The following is a 14,779-nucleotide window of genomic DNA, read 5'->3' on the forward strand; positions in this document are numbered from 1 at the left end:
GCCAGTTCTGGCGAGGGCTTGAACTCAGGACCTGGGCACTTTCCCTGAGCTGCTTTTGCTCAAGGCTAGCACTCTATCATTGAGCCATGGTGCTACTTCTGCCTTTTCCTGTGTATGTGGTACTGAGGAATTGAAACCAGGGCTTTATGCATACTAGGTAAGCACTCTATCAGTAAGCCACATTCCCAGCTTGAAGTGTTTTTTTTTTAATTCAGCTTTTCCTCAAATATATTAACATATTGTTTAAAATTTTATAAACATTTTTATGGCAAGCTGATAGTCTATCGTATGGCTATGCCACAACTATTCCACTGAGATGTGGATTTATTTTTTTAATTTTTTTGTGCCAGTCCTGGGGATTGAACTCTGGGCCTGGATGTTGTCTCTGAACCCTTTCTGTTCAAAGCAAGCACTCTACCACTTGAGCAACAGCTCCACTTCCAGCTTTTTGGTGACTAGTTGGAAATAAGAGTCTAATGGACATTCCTCGCCTGGCTGGCTTTCAAACCCTAATCCTCATACCTCAGCCTCTTGAGATGTGATTTTCTAAAGTACCTTTCATGAAACAATGAGAAGATGTATTACGATGTTAGAGAAGTACTTGAAATAACCAACAGTCCTTTGAATAATATATCTGAGCATCTCTGCAAAATTTCCTGGAATGATAGCATTGGCAGGCTTATGCCAGTTGTTAACTTTGTTTTTTACGTATTTCCAGTATTCTGGTTTGTTTGTTTTTCCATTCAGAGGCAAGCATTTGGTGATTTGTAAGTATGAAGGCACCATTAGTAATTCTTTCTGCTTCTACATGGGCCTGAGTACTGGTGGGCACGTTGGTGATGTGTACCCAGAAAGTAATGTTGGCTTTGAGACCTGTGTATGTTTGCAGAGTCTGAGTCTTGAGACATTTATCATAGTTGTTCGTTCTTTCCTTCTGCTGCCCCACCATGTAGAGGACAGAGTGGGGGAGTACCTCCCATCTTTCCACTGCTGGGTGTGCTGTACATTGTGTATTCTCTCTTTTCCTGTTTCTCTGTTTGCATCTGACTCAGATCACACATTCCTGAAGATAGATTTCTTCAAAGACTTGGGAAAGAAAATGCACCTTGTTGTCGTCAGCTTTAAATTTTTTTAATTTTTTTTTTCCTTAGATACACATTCCAGTTTTCCTGATGGAGAACAAATAGACCCTGAAACTCTCCACTTCAACACTGATGAAAACAGTGGAAGGTAATTGCAGATCAAGAGAACCGAGTTACAAGCTGCTTTAACCCTGAACTTTGTGAGTTTGTGCTCGGTGTCATCATCAGACAGATATCAGATATAATCTCAGTTTTTCATCATCTCTACCTAAAATAGTAATTCAGAAACTTAGAAACAAGCACAGTTATATATGACAGCAGAACATGGGGGAAATTAATCGGATGAGAAGAGTTTTAATATCAAATAGCACTATAATCCTCGAATAATTTAGCAAATTAGTACAATAACAAGCCTGTAACAGAAGGCCAGTTAAGTGCCAGCAAATGTAGAAACATGCATGTTCCCCATCACTTGTCATTGGTACTCTTCCCGCTGTGGCTAGATACTCAGTTGTACATGACCACCTTTCTGTTTTGGTTAAGTGTGTAGCTAGTGAACAGAAAGATTACTTAAGAATAGATTCTGTCCTTTAGACACTTGATGTGAATAATTGAGGCACTATAGACTGCATCTCCTCTTGGAGTGTTGACAGAGTAAAATTTCTTGGTGCACTTGTTCAAGTTCAGGCACACTAATGTGGTCTTTCTGTATGAGACTTGCATATGTAACGTAAATTACATTTGGATTAATTTAATTAATTAGTGGGAGTTGTTCTATTCCTGGCCATGTGGACACATTAAGAACATTTTAAAGGGTGTTCATTTTTTGTCTCTTACAATCCATCTATAATTCAATAGATACTTTAACATTTATGTTTTCAGTCTCAGTACATTTAAAGATTCATGCATATTACATGAATATGCAAGCATAACTGTATATAAGGGTTTCATGAATATGCAAGTACACTGTATACAAGGGTTTCTTTCATACTCATAATGAATCCCAAACTTAAAATAATTGCCAAACTTTGCTATTGTGCTCCTGCATTTGTGTTTGAGCTGCTATATATTTGTGAAAATGACACTAAACATTGGCCAAGAGACTATTGGAAAAGCATGAATAAACTGTGTATGTGGGAGAGATATCTCACTGGCTTATATTTTGCCTAATATTGTTCATTTTTCCATGTCTAATATCATCCTGAATGCTATGACATAGTTTACTTTTTTTCAAATCGGTTTGCACTTTTTGTTAATAAAATTAACCTGAGAAAATTTGCCTCTGCAGTTTATTAAAAGTGAGAGCAGAAACCCATTTTTGTTTTCTCTTATAACTGGTCTGCAGTGTAGACAAGATCATTTTATGAATAGGAGTAATGGCAGTTTCTATTCTAGTCATTCTATAATTATAACCTTAAAGGACCTAAAAGATTTCTTCATACATAATAAATAGCATTTAGTAACAGCATCTTTGAAAAATTATTCTTGACCCCAGTACCTTGTTACCTTGCATACCAAGTATGAGGGCAAGTTTGGTTTTTTGTGACTTTTTTTTTTTTAGATGGCTGGCTATTGTGAACTTGGGGCCTTGCATATATTAGGTGCTCTATTACCTAGCCTTTGCCCTAGCCGTACCCAGCATCTCAGTGATGCCAGCACACTAGTGCTTTCTTCTCCTTGATGCTATCTGCCTGATGGACATTGTAGAGTTTAAAAAGCAGCGAGGGAGGGCTGGCCATAGGATAAAAATCTCTTGGCCACCTGCGTGGCCCGTCTTCTTGAGTGTACTCATAGGCCTTCCTTTTGCTGAAGGGCAAGGTTTCCATTGGTCATTTTCTTATTACCTCACCTCAGCAGGCTTTTTTGTTTTGTTTTGTTTTAATCTTCAGTTTCTGTGTAATGGTTTTCTCTTAGGTCTAAAGATGTAGTAATGCTTGTATTGTGCATAAGCATATTGTTTCTGGACATCTGTAATCATTGGGTTTATTGAATCCTTATAGGATGGATGATGGCATATTCTTTCTATTTGACAGGAGAATCAAAGGTTTGGGAAAGGAGGATTGGGTGATAGAGGTTTGAAATAGTACCTTTAACAGTTCATCACATTTGAATCAAACCCAGTGTTCTAATATCTACTCATTTAAAACTTGATTGTCGTTTCTTTTTTTTTTTTTTTTTTTCTTCCTTCTCTTCTTTTGTATGTGGAGGGAACGGTACCAGTGTTTGAACTCAGGGTCTCATGCTCTTACTCGATTGCTTACTCATGGCCGCTACTCTGCCATTTAAGCTATGCCTCCAGTCTGGCATTTTGCTGGTTACTTGGGGGTAGAATTTATTAGACATAACTATCCAGGCTGATTTTGAACATCAGTCATCCAGGTTTCACCCTCCTAGGTAGCTAAAATTATAGGTACCAACTAAATTGTTCAGTGTCTTACTATTTTGAGATAAGTAGAGATTTATAGGAGTTGGAAAATTTGCAAGTCCTTGTACATACATTCTATCTTCTCTTTGTAAATACCTTACATATAGTGGTTAGTCTTGGTTATAGTACTGCTAACTACTATAGCTTTACTTTAGATTTGACTGGTTATAAATTAGACAGTCTCCAGTTCATTGCCATGTTTCCCTTAATGTCCTCTAGGCTATAAGAGTTCCTTTTTCCTTTATTTTATAAACTTTATTTCCCTCCCCCAATCTCAAATCTCAGTCCTCTACAAAGCTAGGCTTACAGGAACGTGCCGTCTTTTTTTTTTTTTTTTTTTTTAAATTAAGTTGAACTTGTGCTTTATCTAGAAGGTTACTGCAGAGCTAGTGTGCCCTCCTCCGTGCATCACAACATGGGGTATGTGAATGATGTTGAAACCTACTGTTGGTAAAATATTAATCTGATTACTTGATTAAGGAGTAGTCTGCCAGAGTTCCTAAATACAAATTTATTGGTTTTTCCTTTATAACTATTAAATATTTGGGATAGATTCTCTGAGACTGCAGACACTGTTTCTGCTGAGATCTTCCTAATTTTAGTACTTGTTAGTGGATCTTGCCATTATTTTTTTTATAATAGGGATCATTGTGACATTTCCATGTGTACAAACAGTATTTCATGATGAGTCTCACCTCTCTGTCACTCTCCCCATATCCTTCCTCTTCCCTTTTAAAACAGGTTTATAAAATTTCATTGTTCTGTTTCAATACATACAAATGAAGCATCTCAACAATATTCATCGTCTGTGTTCCCCTTTTTCCCACCTGGTAGTGTGCCCACCCTTTTCTAGGCCTATTTTAATTCCATGTCATTCATTCTTTTCCTTCTTCTTCTTTTTAGTGTGTGTTATGGTACCAAAGGGCTTTACTGTAGTATTGTAGGAGGGCATATGTTATGTTCTTCTCAGAAGCCCACAGCCATTATTGCTATGATATTCTGATGGTAGTTTTCTCCTTCCCTACCTTCTTCCCTTCCTTGTCCCGCTACTACTCTTACTAGGAAATGGTACTTAAAAATAAAAAAATAGGAGTATTAGTATGCTTGTTACTAATGTGCTGCTTCTAGGCTTGTAGATGTTTCAGCATGTATGTAAACCTTTTAAAGAAACCCTGAGTGTTGGTAATTATAAAATACCAGTCCAGATCCACAGGGCTCATTCTAACCTTACTCCTATTTACAAGTGCACATCGTGGCTCTCACTACAATGTGTTTACTTGCTCTTTTGACCCTAAGAAACCAAGAAGCTTCAGAATCATTGACCTGTACTATGCAAAAAAAAAAAAAAGATTTAAAATATAGTAAATGTTTTTTTTTTGTTTGTTTGTTTTGCCAGTCCTGGGGCTTGGCCTTAGAGCCTGAGCACTGTCCCTGGCTTCTTTTCGCTCAAGGCTAGCACTCTGCCACTTGAGCCACAACACCACTTCTGGCTGTTTTCTGTATATGTGTTGCTGGGGAATTGAACCCAGGGCTTCATGTATACAAGGCAAGCACTCTTGCCACTAGGCCATATCCCCAGCCCCTTGCCTTTGTTTCTAAAATAAGCTTTCTATATATTTCCCAGAATAGCTCACATATTTGGGCTCAAGCACTTCTGCCTCAGCCTTCCAAATAGCTCAAACTATAGATGCTTACCACTCTGACTAGCTTGGTTATTTTTTTGAAGGGGGAGCTTGTTTCTTGGGGGAAGACAGTATTAGGGTTTGATCTCAGGGTTCCATGCTGACTAGGCTAACTTACCACTTGAGCCCTTCCTCCCACCCAACTCTTTGCTAGTTATTTTTGGAGATAGAGTCTTACAGACTTGCAGGAGGCTTTCAAACAGTAGTCCTCCAAATCTCAGCCTCCTGAATAGCTACAATTACAGGTTTGAACCACCAGCTTCTGACCAGTATACCGATCTTGTCATCTGTCATTTTAGTATCTTATCAGTGTACCTTTTCAAGAGTTATTTTAGGTCTTTAGATTAAAAAATGCATTACTTCCTTTCTTGTCATTGTGATTATATGATTCATTTGTAATACAGTTAGATTCATCATTATAGTCTGCATTCTGTCCTCCTACATACATCCTGATTGATTTTTAAATTTACATACATTTAAATTTAGCCTTTTGGCATACACTCTGTGGATTTTGACCAATGTCACATATCTACCAACACAGTACTAAACAGCATTTCAGTCACCCTAAAAATTCCCTCATGATAGCCCCTCTGCACATAAACACTCTCCCAAATGGCTACCATTGATTTGTTCTTTGTTCTTTTAAGTTTTCCCTTTCCTATATAGTAGGAGAGTTACTTGTTTGTTTTGCAATACTATGGATTGAATTCAGCCTTGCATTTGCTAGACGAGCCCTCTACCACTTGGGCCTCACCTTTTGCCTTTTCTAGAGAGATACGTAATTGAAATTACACAATATATAGCCTTTCATTTAGGTGCAGTTAACTTTTATCCATCTTATGTGAATCAGTACTTCATCTCTCTTAAGTTGCTAATTCAGTATTTTCATGTAACCATTGAAGGATATTGGTGTTATTTCTGATTTAGGATTGTTATAAACTCTACAAATGTGTGTGTATATAGACAGAGTCTTGCCACATAGTTCAGGCTGGCCCGGAACTCGCTGTCTGGCCTTAGGCTTGCCTTAAACTCTGATTCCTCCTGCTTCTGCCTCTCTCATGCTGGGATTTCATGTTCACCACTGTACACAGTTGTGTGCAGATTTTTAAATGAGCCTAAGTTCTCATTCTCTAAGATATTACATGCCTGTGTATTGGATTGTGAAGTATGCTACATAAAATTTGCTAGTCTCTTCCTCTAAATCTTGGAAATTGTTGAGTTGACGGGAATTACTTACAATGAGCATAGCAAGTTTATGCTAATGAGATGGTTCAGGATAGGGATTGCCATACCAGAAAGATCTAGAGGGTGAGGCTCAACACCATGTGATGGTCATCACCATTTAATGAAATTGTAAAGAAAAATTAGACACTGAAGCCTGAGGAGCCTTTCTGGTAAGGGAGCAGCGTGCTGGGAGGGCATCTTGAGTGAGGGTAAAGAACTTTCACGTTTGTAATCCCGTGTGGGCTCTCCCTTTGGCCTTTTTCATCCAGTAAAATGATAATCATAACTAAATTATTTTTCTGGATTGTTTGCCTTGTGCTATGAGTTATGAACTCTAAGCCACCCACTAGCCCAAAGTAAGAGTTACTTGGGGCCCCTGAGCTTGAGGCTGGGTATATACAATTGTGAAGTTTGGCCTAATTCCAAGTAGTTGGTATCAGAACTCCTGTATAAGTTTATACTTCATTTTATAAGAAATTGGTGTATTCCTACAAAAGTTAAAAACCATTTACACCCATCAGCATTGTATTAGACCGCCGGATGCTAAGTGGCTATTGTGCTGTGAGCTTTTTGGCTGTTTTCTTCAGGGATATTGATCTAAATTACATATCAGTATAGATTAGTATAGAGGCAAAATTTTTATTTTTCTGTCTTCATCTGGTTTGGTATCCATTGAGTAATGGTGAGTATGTTCTCTTTTCTAGAAAAGAATGTAGACTGGGTGTTAACTGGCAGAATTTATCAATGTAATCATCTGGAAGTAGGTTTCTTTTGCTTCAGTGTACTGTTTGTAGCATTTATCCTGCCTGTTTGTTCTCTGAGTATCTTGGACTTAAGAGTTTTGTTTCGTTTTATTTTTTGCCAGTCCTGGGGCTTGAACTCAGGGCCTGAGCCACTGTCCCTGGCGTCTTTTTGTGCAAGGCTAGCACTCTGCCACTTGAGCCACAGCGCCACTTCTGGCCTTTTCTATATATGTAGTACAGAGGAATGGAACCCAGGTTTTCATCCCAGCCCATGTGTCATTTATTTGGGAAAACTCAGCCTGTTTCTTTAACTGCTTCTGCCCATTTTCTTTCTCTTCCAGAATTCCAGTTGGTATTCTGAAATTGTTTTGGTTTTGTCTTTCCTTCACTTTTTTTCAGGGTGGGGGAAGCTTTTCTTTTAGACAGAGTCACACTACAGCCCAGGCTTGCCTGGAGCTCACAATCCTCCCATCCCCTTTGTGCTGGAATTACAGATCTGTAGCTCCATTCCTGGCTTCTTTACTCTTTTTCTATTATATTTCAATCAGGGTAATTTCTATTGGCTTGTCTTCGGGTTTACTGGTTCTATCTATCATTATACAGTCTACTGATTACTCAGAGAAATACATTGTCTGTAATGATGCTTTTCATTTCTAATGTATCTGTTCACTTTCTCATCTTTTTGCAGACATCAATTATAAGATCTTGTATTTTGTCCACCACTTTCCTTAACTTACCAAGCATAGTTACTTGGAAGTCTGTCTATCATAGGTTGGGATTGGCTGCTCAGGCCTATAATCCTAAATAGGAAGTAGAGATGGAGAAAATGGCAGTTCATTTCTTGCCTGGGCAAAAAGTTCTTGAGACTCCAAAACTGTGTGTCATCCCTATGGTGGGGGAAGCACGAATTGTGATTCAGGCCAGCCCAGGCATAAATGTAAGATTCTGTTTGAAAAATAACTAAAAAAAAGGGGGGGTGGCGGGACGACAGGATGTAGCCCAAGAGTAGAGGGCCTGTCTAGTAAGTTCAAAGTCTAGTACTGTGCCCTTCATTCACCCCCAAAAAAACTCAGGCTGAGGTTTTGGCTTGGAGGTAGACTTTTTGAGAGGAGGGGTGAAGGGGGCACTATGGCTTAAACTCAGGGCCTTATGCTCTTTAGCTATTTACTCACAACCACACCTCCTCCTCTGGCTTTCTTTGCTGGTAATTGGAAAGAAGAGTTCAAACCTTGATCCTCAGATCTCTGACTCTTGAGTAGCTAGGATTATAAACATGAGCCCCTAGAACCTGGCTAGTTAGTGGTACAGTTCTTGCCTAATACTGAAAAACTATTGTCCCATCCTTACTAACAGAGAAAGAAAAGAATCTTAATTCCAAAATCCTTGTTATATCTGAATCTGATACTAATAATTCATCTCTTCAGAGTGTCCTTTATTTTGCCTTTTATAGGTCTGTCTATATTTTGTTAAAAACAATACATGTCAAATAGAACAGTGGAGAGATGAATAGTTAGGTCTGAAAATGAGCAGACCTTTTTTGTTAACATCAATGATGAATTTATTGCTTTTCTCACTAATAAAGGTCACATTTTAAGAGGAAAAACTAGTTCTATCACTTCTATAGACACATTATGTAATAATGCTGGTGATTATAACTTTGAGAGATTTAGGGAAACTTGAAATGAAATCATACTTTGGAAGGGTATTTCCCATTTGCCAATTAAAGAAAAGATGAGATTCCTATTCTTTTGTTTATGTCCTTGGAAAATGTGTCTTCAGTGGCTATGACTCAGTCCCATTTGGAAAACTCAAAGCTGTTCTGAAAAAATTCTATTAAGTCAATCATAGCCAAAAATAACAATATACCTAAATGATTTAGAAAATTGGAAAATGATAAATTACAGCTCTAGACTTTGTTCATTACCTACATTCTTCTTTCCTACCATCACTCACCAATCAAAAGCCAAAGCAAACATGCATATACAGATTTAGCACTTAAATATTTTGAAGAGATTTTTTTTTTCAAATCAGAATTATATGTTAGAAGTAGTTTATCAGTACATTGAATGCGGTATCTGAAAACTATGACATCTTGGAAACTCTGGTGATTACACACATGTGATAAACTTAAATCCTAGCTTATTGGTTAAAAAAATAATAAACTTAGTTTCTTTTCTTTCTGTAAAACCAGAAATTGTTTGAATAGCTACCAACTCACAAGCCACATCAATTTTGTTGGTGTTAATTTACCAAGTACTCCTGAGGTCACTTTGTAGCATAGGTTGTTGCAAACAGATCTTTTGTCCTGAGTAATTGGGATTACAGATATGAGGCATCAGGAAAGTCTGTATGAGACTCCTTCCTTCAATTAGCCACCAAAAAAAGAAAGCTAAGTAGAGGTATGGCTCAAGTGGTAGAGAGCCAGCCTTAAGTGAAAAAACATAGGGGGCAGCCCTGAATTATTACTGACACCAAAACCAGAAATAAAAACAAAATTATTTTGGCTGTTTTCAGGGCCCTTGGATTTTTGGATCAGTCCCTAGGAAGAATGTGGAACTTTGATGGTATTGCATTGCATTTGTAGATCCCCTTTGGCATTATGGCCATTCTTATGGCATTCTGCCAACCCATGGACATGAGGTCTTTCCACTTCCAGGTGTCTTCAGAGTTTTTTAGTTTTCACTGAAGAAGTTATTTGCATTCCTGGTTAGGCTTATTTCTAGGTTTTTTTTTGTTAAGCTCTGTTGAATGGAGTGGTCCTAATTTCCCTCTCCACCTGCTCATTGTTAGTATACAGAAGAGCCAGTGAGTTTTGTGTGTTGAATTAATATCTTGCTACTTTGCTGAAGGTGCTGTAGGTGTTTGGGGCAGAATCTTTAGGGTTCTTTAAATATAGCAATAGGGATAGTTCGACTTTTTCTTCCCCTTTTGAATCCCTTTTATTGTCTTTCCCTTGCCTTACTGCTCTGAGTAGCATTTCTAGTATTAAGTAAGCCCTGTTTTAAAAAGGATGTTTTCAGTTTTTCTCCATTATTATGTTGATGTATGGTCCTTATATTCCTAGCTTCTCAAGAGCTTTTATCTTTTTAAAAGGAAGTTGGATTTTGTCAAAAGCATTTTCTGCCTCTGTTGCTGTATCATGTGATTCTTGTCCTTGATTCTGTTTAAGTGATGTATTGTTTTACCAGCCCTACATACCTGTGATGAAACCAACTTGATATCATAGTATATGATATTTTAAGTTAATGGTTGAGTTAGTTTAGCAAGCACTTAATTGAGGAGTTTTGTGTATGTTTTCATGAAAGAGATTGGTCTATAGTTCTTTTTTGTTGTGACGCTTAGTTTAGGGGTGAGTATGCTAGCATCGTCATAAAATTAGTTTGGGTAATGACCCTTCCTTTTTTATTTCATGGAAAAGTTTGAGGAATAGTGATGTTCTTTTATAGACCTTATAGAATTTAGTTGTGAATCCATTGAGTCCTGTACTTTTTCTTGGTGGGGGAAGGGGGTCTTTTCTTTTTGTGCCAGTGCTAAGGCTTGAACTCAGGGCCTAGGTGCTGTCCATTAACCTTTTTTCTTCAAAGCTAGGGCTCTACCACTTAAACCACAACTCCACTTTTGACTTTTTGGTAGTTAACTGGAGTCTTATGACTTTCTTGCCCAGGCTGGCTTTGAATTGTAATCCTTATTTATTTATTTATTTTGGCCAGTCCTGGGCCTTGGACTCAGGGCCTGAGCACTGTCCCTGGCTTCCTTTTTGCTCAAGGCTAGCCACTTGAGCTACAGCGCCACTTCTGGCCGTTTTCTGTATATGTGGTGCTGGGGAATTGAACCCAGGGCCTCATGTATACGAGGCAAGCTCTCTCGCCACTAGGCCATATCCCCAGCCCCGAATTGTAATCCTTATATCTCAGCTTCCTGAGTAGCTAGGATCAGGGAAGTGAGCCACTGGCACGCAGCTGTTGATTCTCTATTCCAGCTTCAATCTCTTGTTACAGATCTGTTTAAATGGTTTATAATTTCTTGGCTCAAATTTGTTAGGTTGAAATTATTTGTTGTGATAACACCTTTTCATCTTTAATTTTGTTTTATTTTTCCTATTGTCAAAGTGATATACAGAGAGGTTACAGTTTCATATGTTAGGCCTTGGGTACATTTCTTGTACTGTTTACCTCCTTCCTCATTCCCCCCTCCCCCCTCTAATTTTGTTCTAAGGGTTTATCAGTTTTATCTTTTTGCAGAACCAACTCTTGGATATTTTTGTATAGTTTTTCTTAGTCTCTACTTCGTTTCTCCCTAATATTTCTTCTACTTATTTTGATTTCTTCTTATTCTAAGAGCTTGAGGTAAATTATTTTAGGTTATTTGGCTATTTTGTTCACGTAGGAGCACATAGCTATTAATTTTCTTTAGAATTGCCTTTGCTGTATCCAACAGGTGGTAGGGGTCGGTTGTGTTTTCATTTGGTTCTAAGAACTGTTGGAATTTCTCCTTATTTTGTAATGGTTTGTTATTAACTTCGTTTTATTCCATTATGATCTGACAGGATACAGGGATTATTTGTTTTCTTTTTTTTTTTTTTTTTTTGCCAGTCCTGGGCCTTGGACTCAGGGCCTGAGCACTGTCCCTGGCTTCTTTTTGCTCAAGGCTAGCACTCTGCCACTTGAGCCACAGCGCCACTTCTGGCCATTTTCTATATTATGTGGTGCTGGGAATTGAACCCAGGGCTTCATGTATACGAGGCAAGCACTCTTGCCACTAGGCCATATTCCCAGCCCCTATTTGTTTTCTTATACTTGCTGATATTTGCCTTATCTACAATATAGTCTGTTTTGGATAATGTTCCATGTGTTGCTGAGAAGAATGCCTATTTTGCAACTGCTGGATGAAATATTCTGTAGAGGTTAGGTCCGGTTGGTCTGTGAATCTGAAGTTTGTTGAGTTTTTGCGTGGATGAACTAACTGCTGGTGAGAGTTGGGATATTGTAGTCTCCTGCTATCACTACATTGGGGTCTCCAGTTTTTTTTGTTTTTTTGTGTTTGTGGGGTTTTTTTGTTTTTGCCTGTCCTGGGGCTTGAACTTAGGGCCTGGGCACTGTCTTTGAGCCATTTTTGGCTTTTTCTGTTCATGTGGTACTGAGGGATCAAACCAGGGCTTCATGCATGGTAGGCAAGCACTCTACTACTAAGCCACATTCCCAGCCCCACTGCAGAACTTTTTGGAGCCTTTAGTTGCTAATATACATGCTGATGTTGAAAAAAAAAATAGTACCAAAATCCGTGGTTTTGCCCAAACTCCTGGTATACTCCAGCTGGCTAGTCCTGCAGACCCCTTTGGGGAATGCTAATCAATTTATACTGTATATGAGAAGAAACTCATGCACAGAGAGGTAGAGGTATTCTTATATGGGACTTAAAAGAGGTTATAAATATCCACATGGCCCTTGGCAGAAGAAAAGCTCCCACCCCTGCAAGATGCAGGTGTCTTGACTAATTGGCTTTTACTTCTCTCCCATTCTCCTTTCTGTCTCCACCAGAAACACTTTCAATGACATCTCACTTTTATTTCTTTCCTTCTGAGACTAAAAGAGGAAAGGTGTGAAAGGGAGACACTTGAGTGTTTGGGTATAGAGTTCTAAGGATGAAGTCTTAGTAAGTTTTGTGTAGTCACCACTCAGCCCTTGGCAGGTCTTGGTTCTCTTCTACTTTAGGCTTCTAACCCCTGTCTCCCTTTCCCCCCATTTAAACTGATAGGGAGAACAGGCCTATGTGAAACCAGCTCTTTTGGGGGGGTTGTGGGGGGGCCAGTCCTGGGGCTTGGACTCAGGGCCTGAGCACTGTCCCTGGCTTCTTTTTGCTCAAGGCTAGCACTCTGCCACTTGAGCCACAGCGCCCCTTCTGGCCATTTTCTGTATATGTGGTGCTGGGGAATTGAACCCAGGGCCTCATGTATACGAGGCAAGCACTCTTGCCACTAGGCCATATCCCCAGCCCGAAACCAGCTCTTTTATGGGGGGAAAAGAAAGTTATACTAGCACTTTGAAACTACCATCTTGAGACTTCTCAGTTCTAAGGAAAATCTGCCTAAATTTAAGCACTGAATAATAACTCAAATTTCCTTTTAAGAAAAAGACAAGTGACCTGTGGTTTTAAATTGCTGGGTTTTATTAAGATATTGGCAAAATTTCAACATACTCCTTACCTGCATAATCAGTTTTAATAAATAAAGTATGAAGGATCACTTATGATTACAACTCAACTCAAAAGTGATCTGTAGAGCAGGTTCATAAATTGGTAAATTTACTTGGTAAGAAATGATTTCGCTTCATTCACTTCACTCCATAAAGAATTCTTTGCAGAGAATTGTCAGGAAAAAGAGAAAACGCATCTCACCAAAGAGCACCTAGAGAGGTTTACAATGATGTATTTTGATTATCCAATACATCAAAGGTAAAGTTAATTTCTTTTTCAAAAACAACTGCTATATATGTCAGTCTGGAATTTCCTGTCCAATTTCTTATTTTAATCAATACAGTGGTCTTTGAAATAAAATGCTGCAGGAGAAAGTAACAATTATTTCATAATACAGTACCATTTGTCTGGAAGATAGTTGTTTATAATACTGGCAGTATCATTTCATTTTGAAAAGTATATTTAACCTTTTCACAGGTCAGTACAGAAGAGTAAGTTTCTTATCTTTAAGCATCACAATTTTTCAAAAGTGAAAAAATGTTTTACTAGTTTATGATCCAAAGGAAAAATGTCCCAAGCTAAGGTGTGAACAAAACTGTAGTATTCCCTTCTATAGCCTTGCTTTAGATTAAAATGCTTATTGATCAAACAAGTTTAAAAAGTAAACTCAAAATTTAGATCATTTCCTCACAAAACCTCAGCAAGCCTTAAATGGGGAAGGAAATTCTTGAACCATAGTAAATTATCTGTAAACACTGAATTACTTCATGCATCAGTTTCTTCTGCCATTGGATGTCGCACTTCTTACTGGCACAGTGTTCTAACAATGGAATGTGTTTGTCATGAAAATGCAGTGTTGAAAGTATACCACTATAAATGTGTTGAAGATTTGACTCATTGTTGACATTGACATTGTTGACCTTGTCCTTGGAAAAGGTAATTACTTTCAAGGAGCTTCCTAAATTAGATGCAACAAGAACTTTAATCATATTACTTCAAGGACAATGGATGGCACTTTTAAGTAAAGAAAAAGTATATACATACATGTTTCTATCTGACCTCTAGTACAGACCTCAGTGGGATTAGTAGCCCCAGTATTTGGTGCTGTATTGTTGCCTGAGCTCAGATATCCCTCAAAAGTACATATCTGGAAGGTGAAAAAACTTTTAGTGATTGACTCCCTTTGAAACTCACAGTGAATGTACAAGGAGTATTAACTTCAGTTGGTGACTTGAAGTCTGTGTCCTATCCAATACTACACTTTCTTGTTTATATTTGTTTTACTATTTCCTATTCTAACAAAACTTGTTTAGCAGGCAAACAAATTGATGCAGATCATGTTAACTTTAAAAAAGGGATACTGTCACTCTTTATAAAGATTGAGTATAGAACTTTCACCACCACTAAATTACACAATGAATACAAAACACT

General features: G+C 38.1%; 1 protein-coding gene across 4 annotated transcripts in view; it reads left to right on the top strand.

Moving 5' to 3' along the window:
• Trim37 (tripartite motif containing 37) overlaps positions 1-14,779 on the top strand; it is a 94,882-nt gene that overhangs the window by 79,093 nt on the left and 1,010 nt on the right. For 3 of the 4 annotated variants that reach the window (XM_048367097.1, XM_048367094.1, XM_048367098.1), the window contains one exon: positions 1,152-1,230. In XM_048367097.1, coding sequence (XP_048223054.1) covers positions 1,152-1,230 — 79 coding nt within the window. Of the gene's footprint in view, positions 1-1,151; positions 2,228-14,779 lie in introns of those variants that run through there. The other variant, XM_048367095.1, reaches the window with a different exon arrangement.

This window comes from Perognathus longimembris, chromosome 17 (genome assembly GCF_023159225.1).
Source record: "Perognathus longimembris pacificus isolate PPM17 chromosome 17, ASM2315922v1, whole genome shotgun sequence".
Classification (NCBI taxonomy): Eukaryota; Metazoa; Chordata; class Mammalia; order Rodentia; family Heteromyidae; genus Perognathus; species Perognathus longimembris.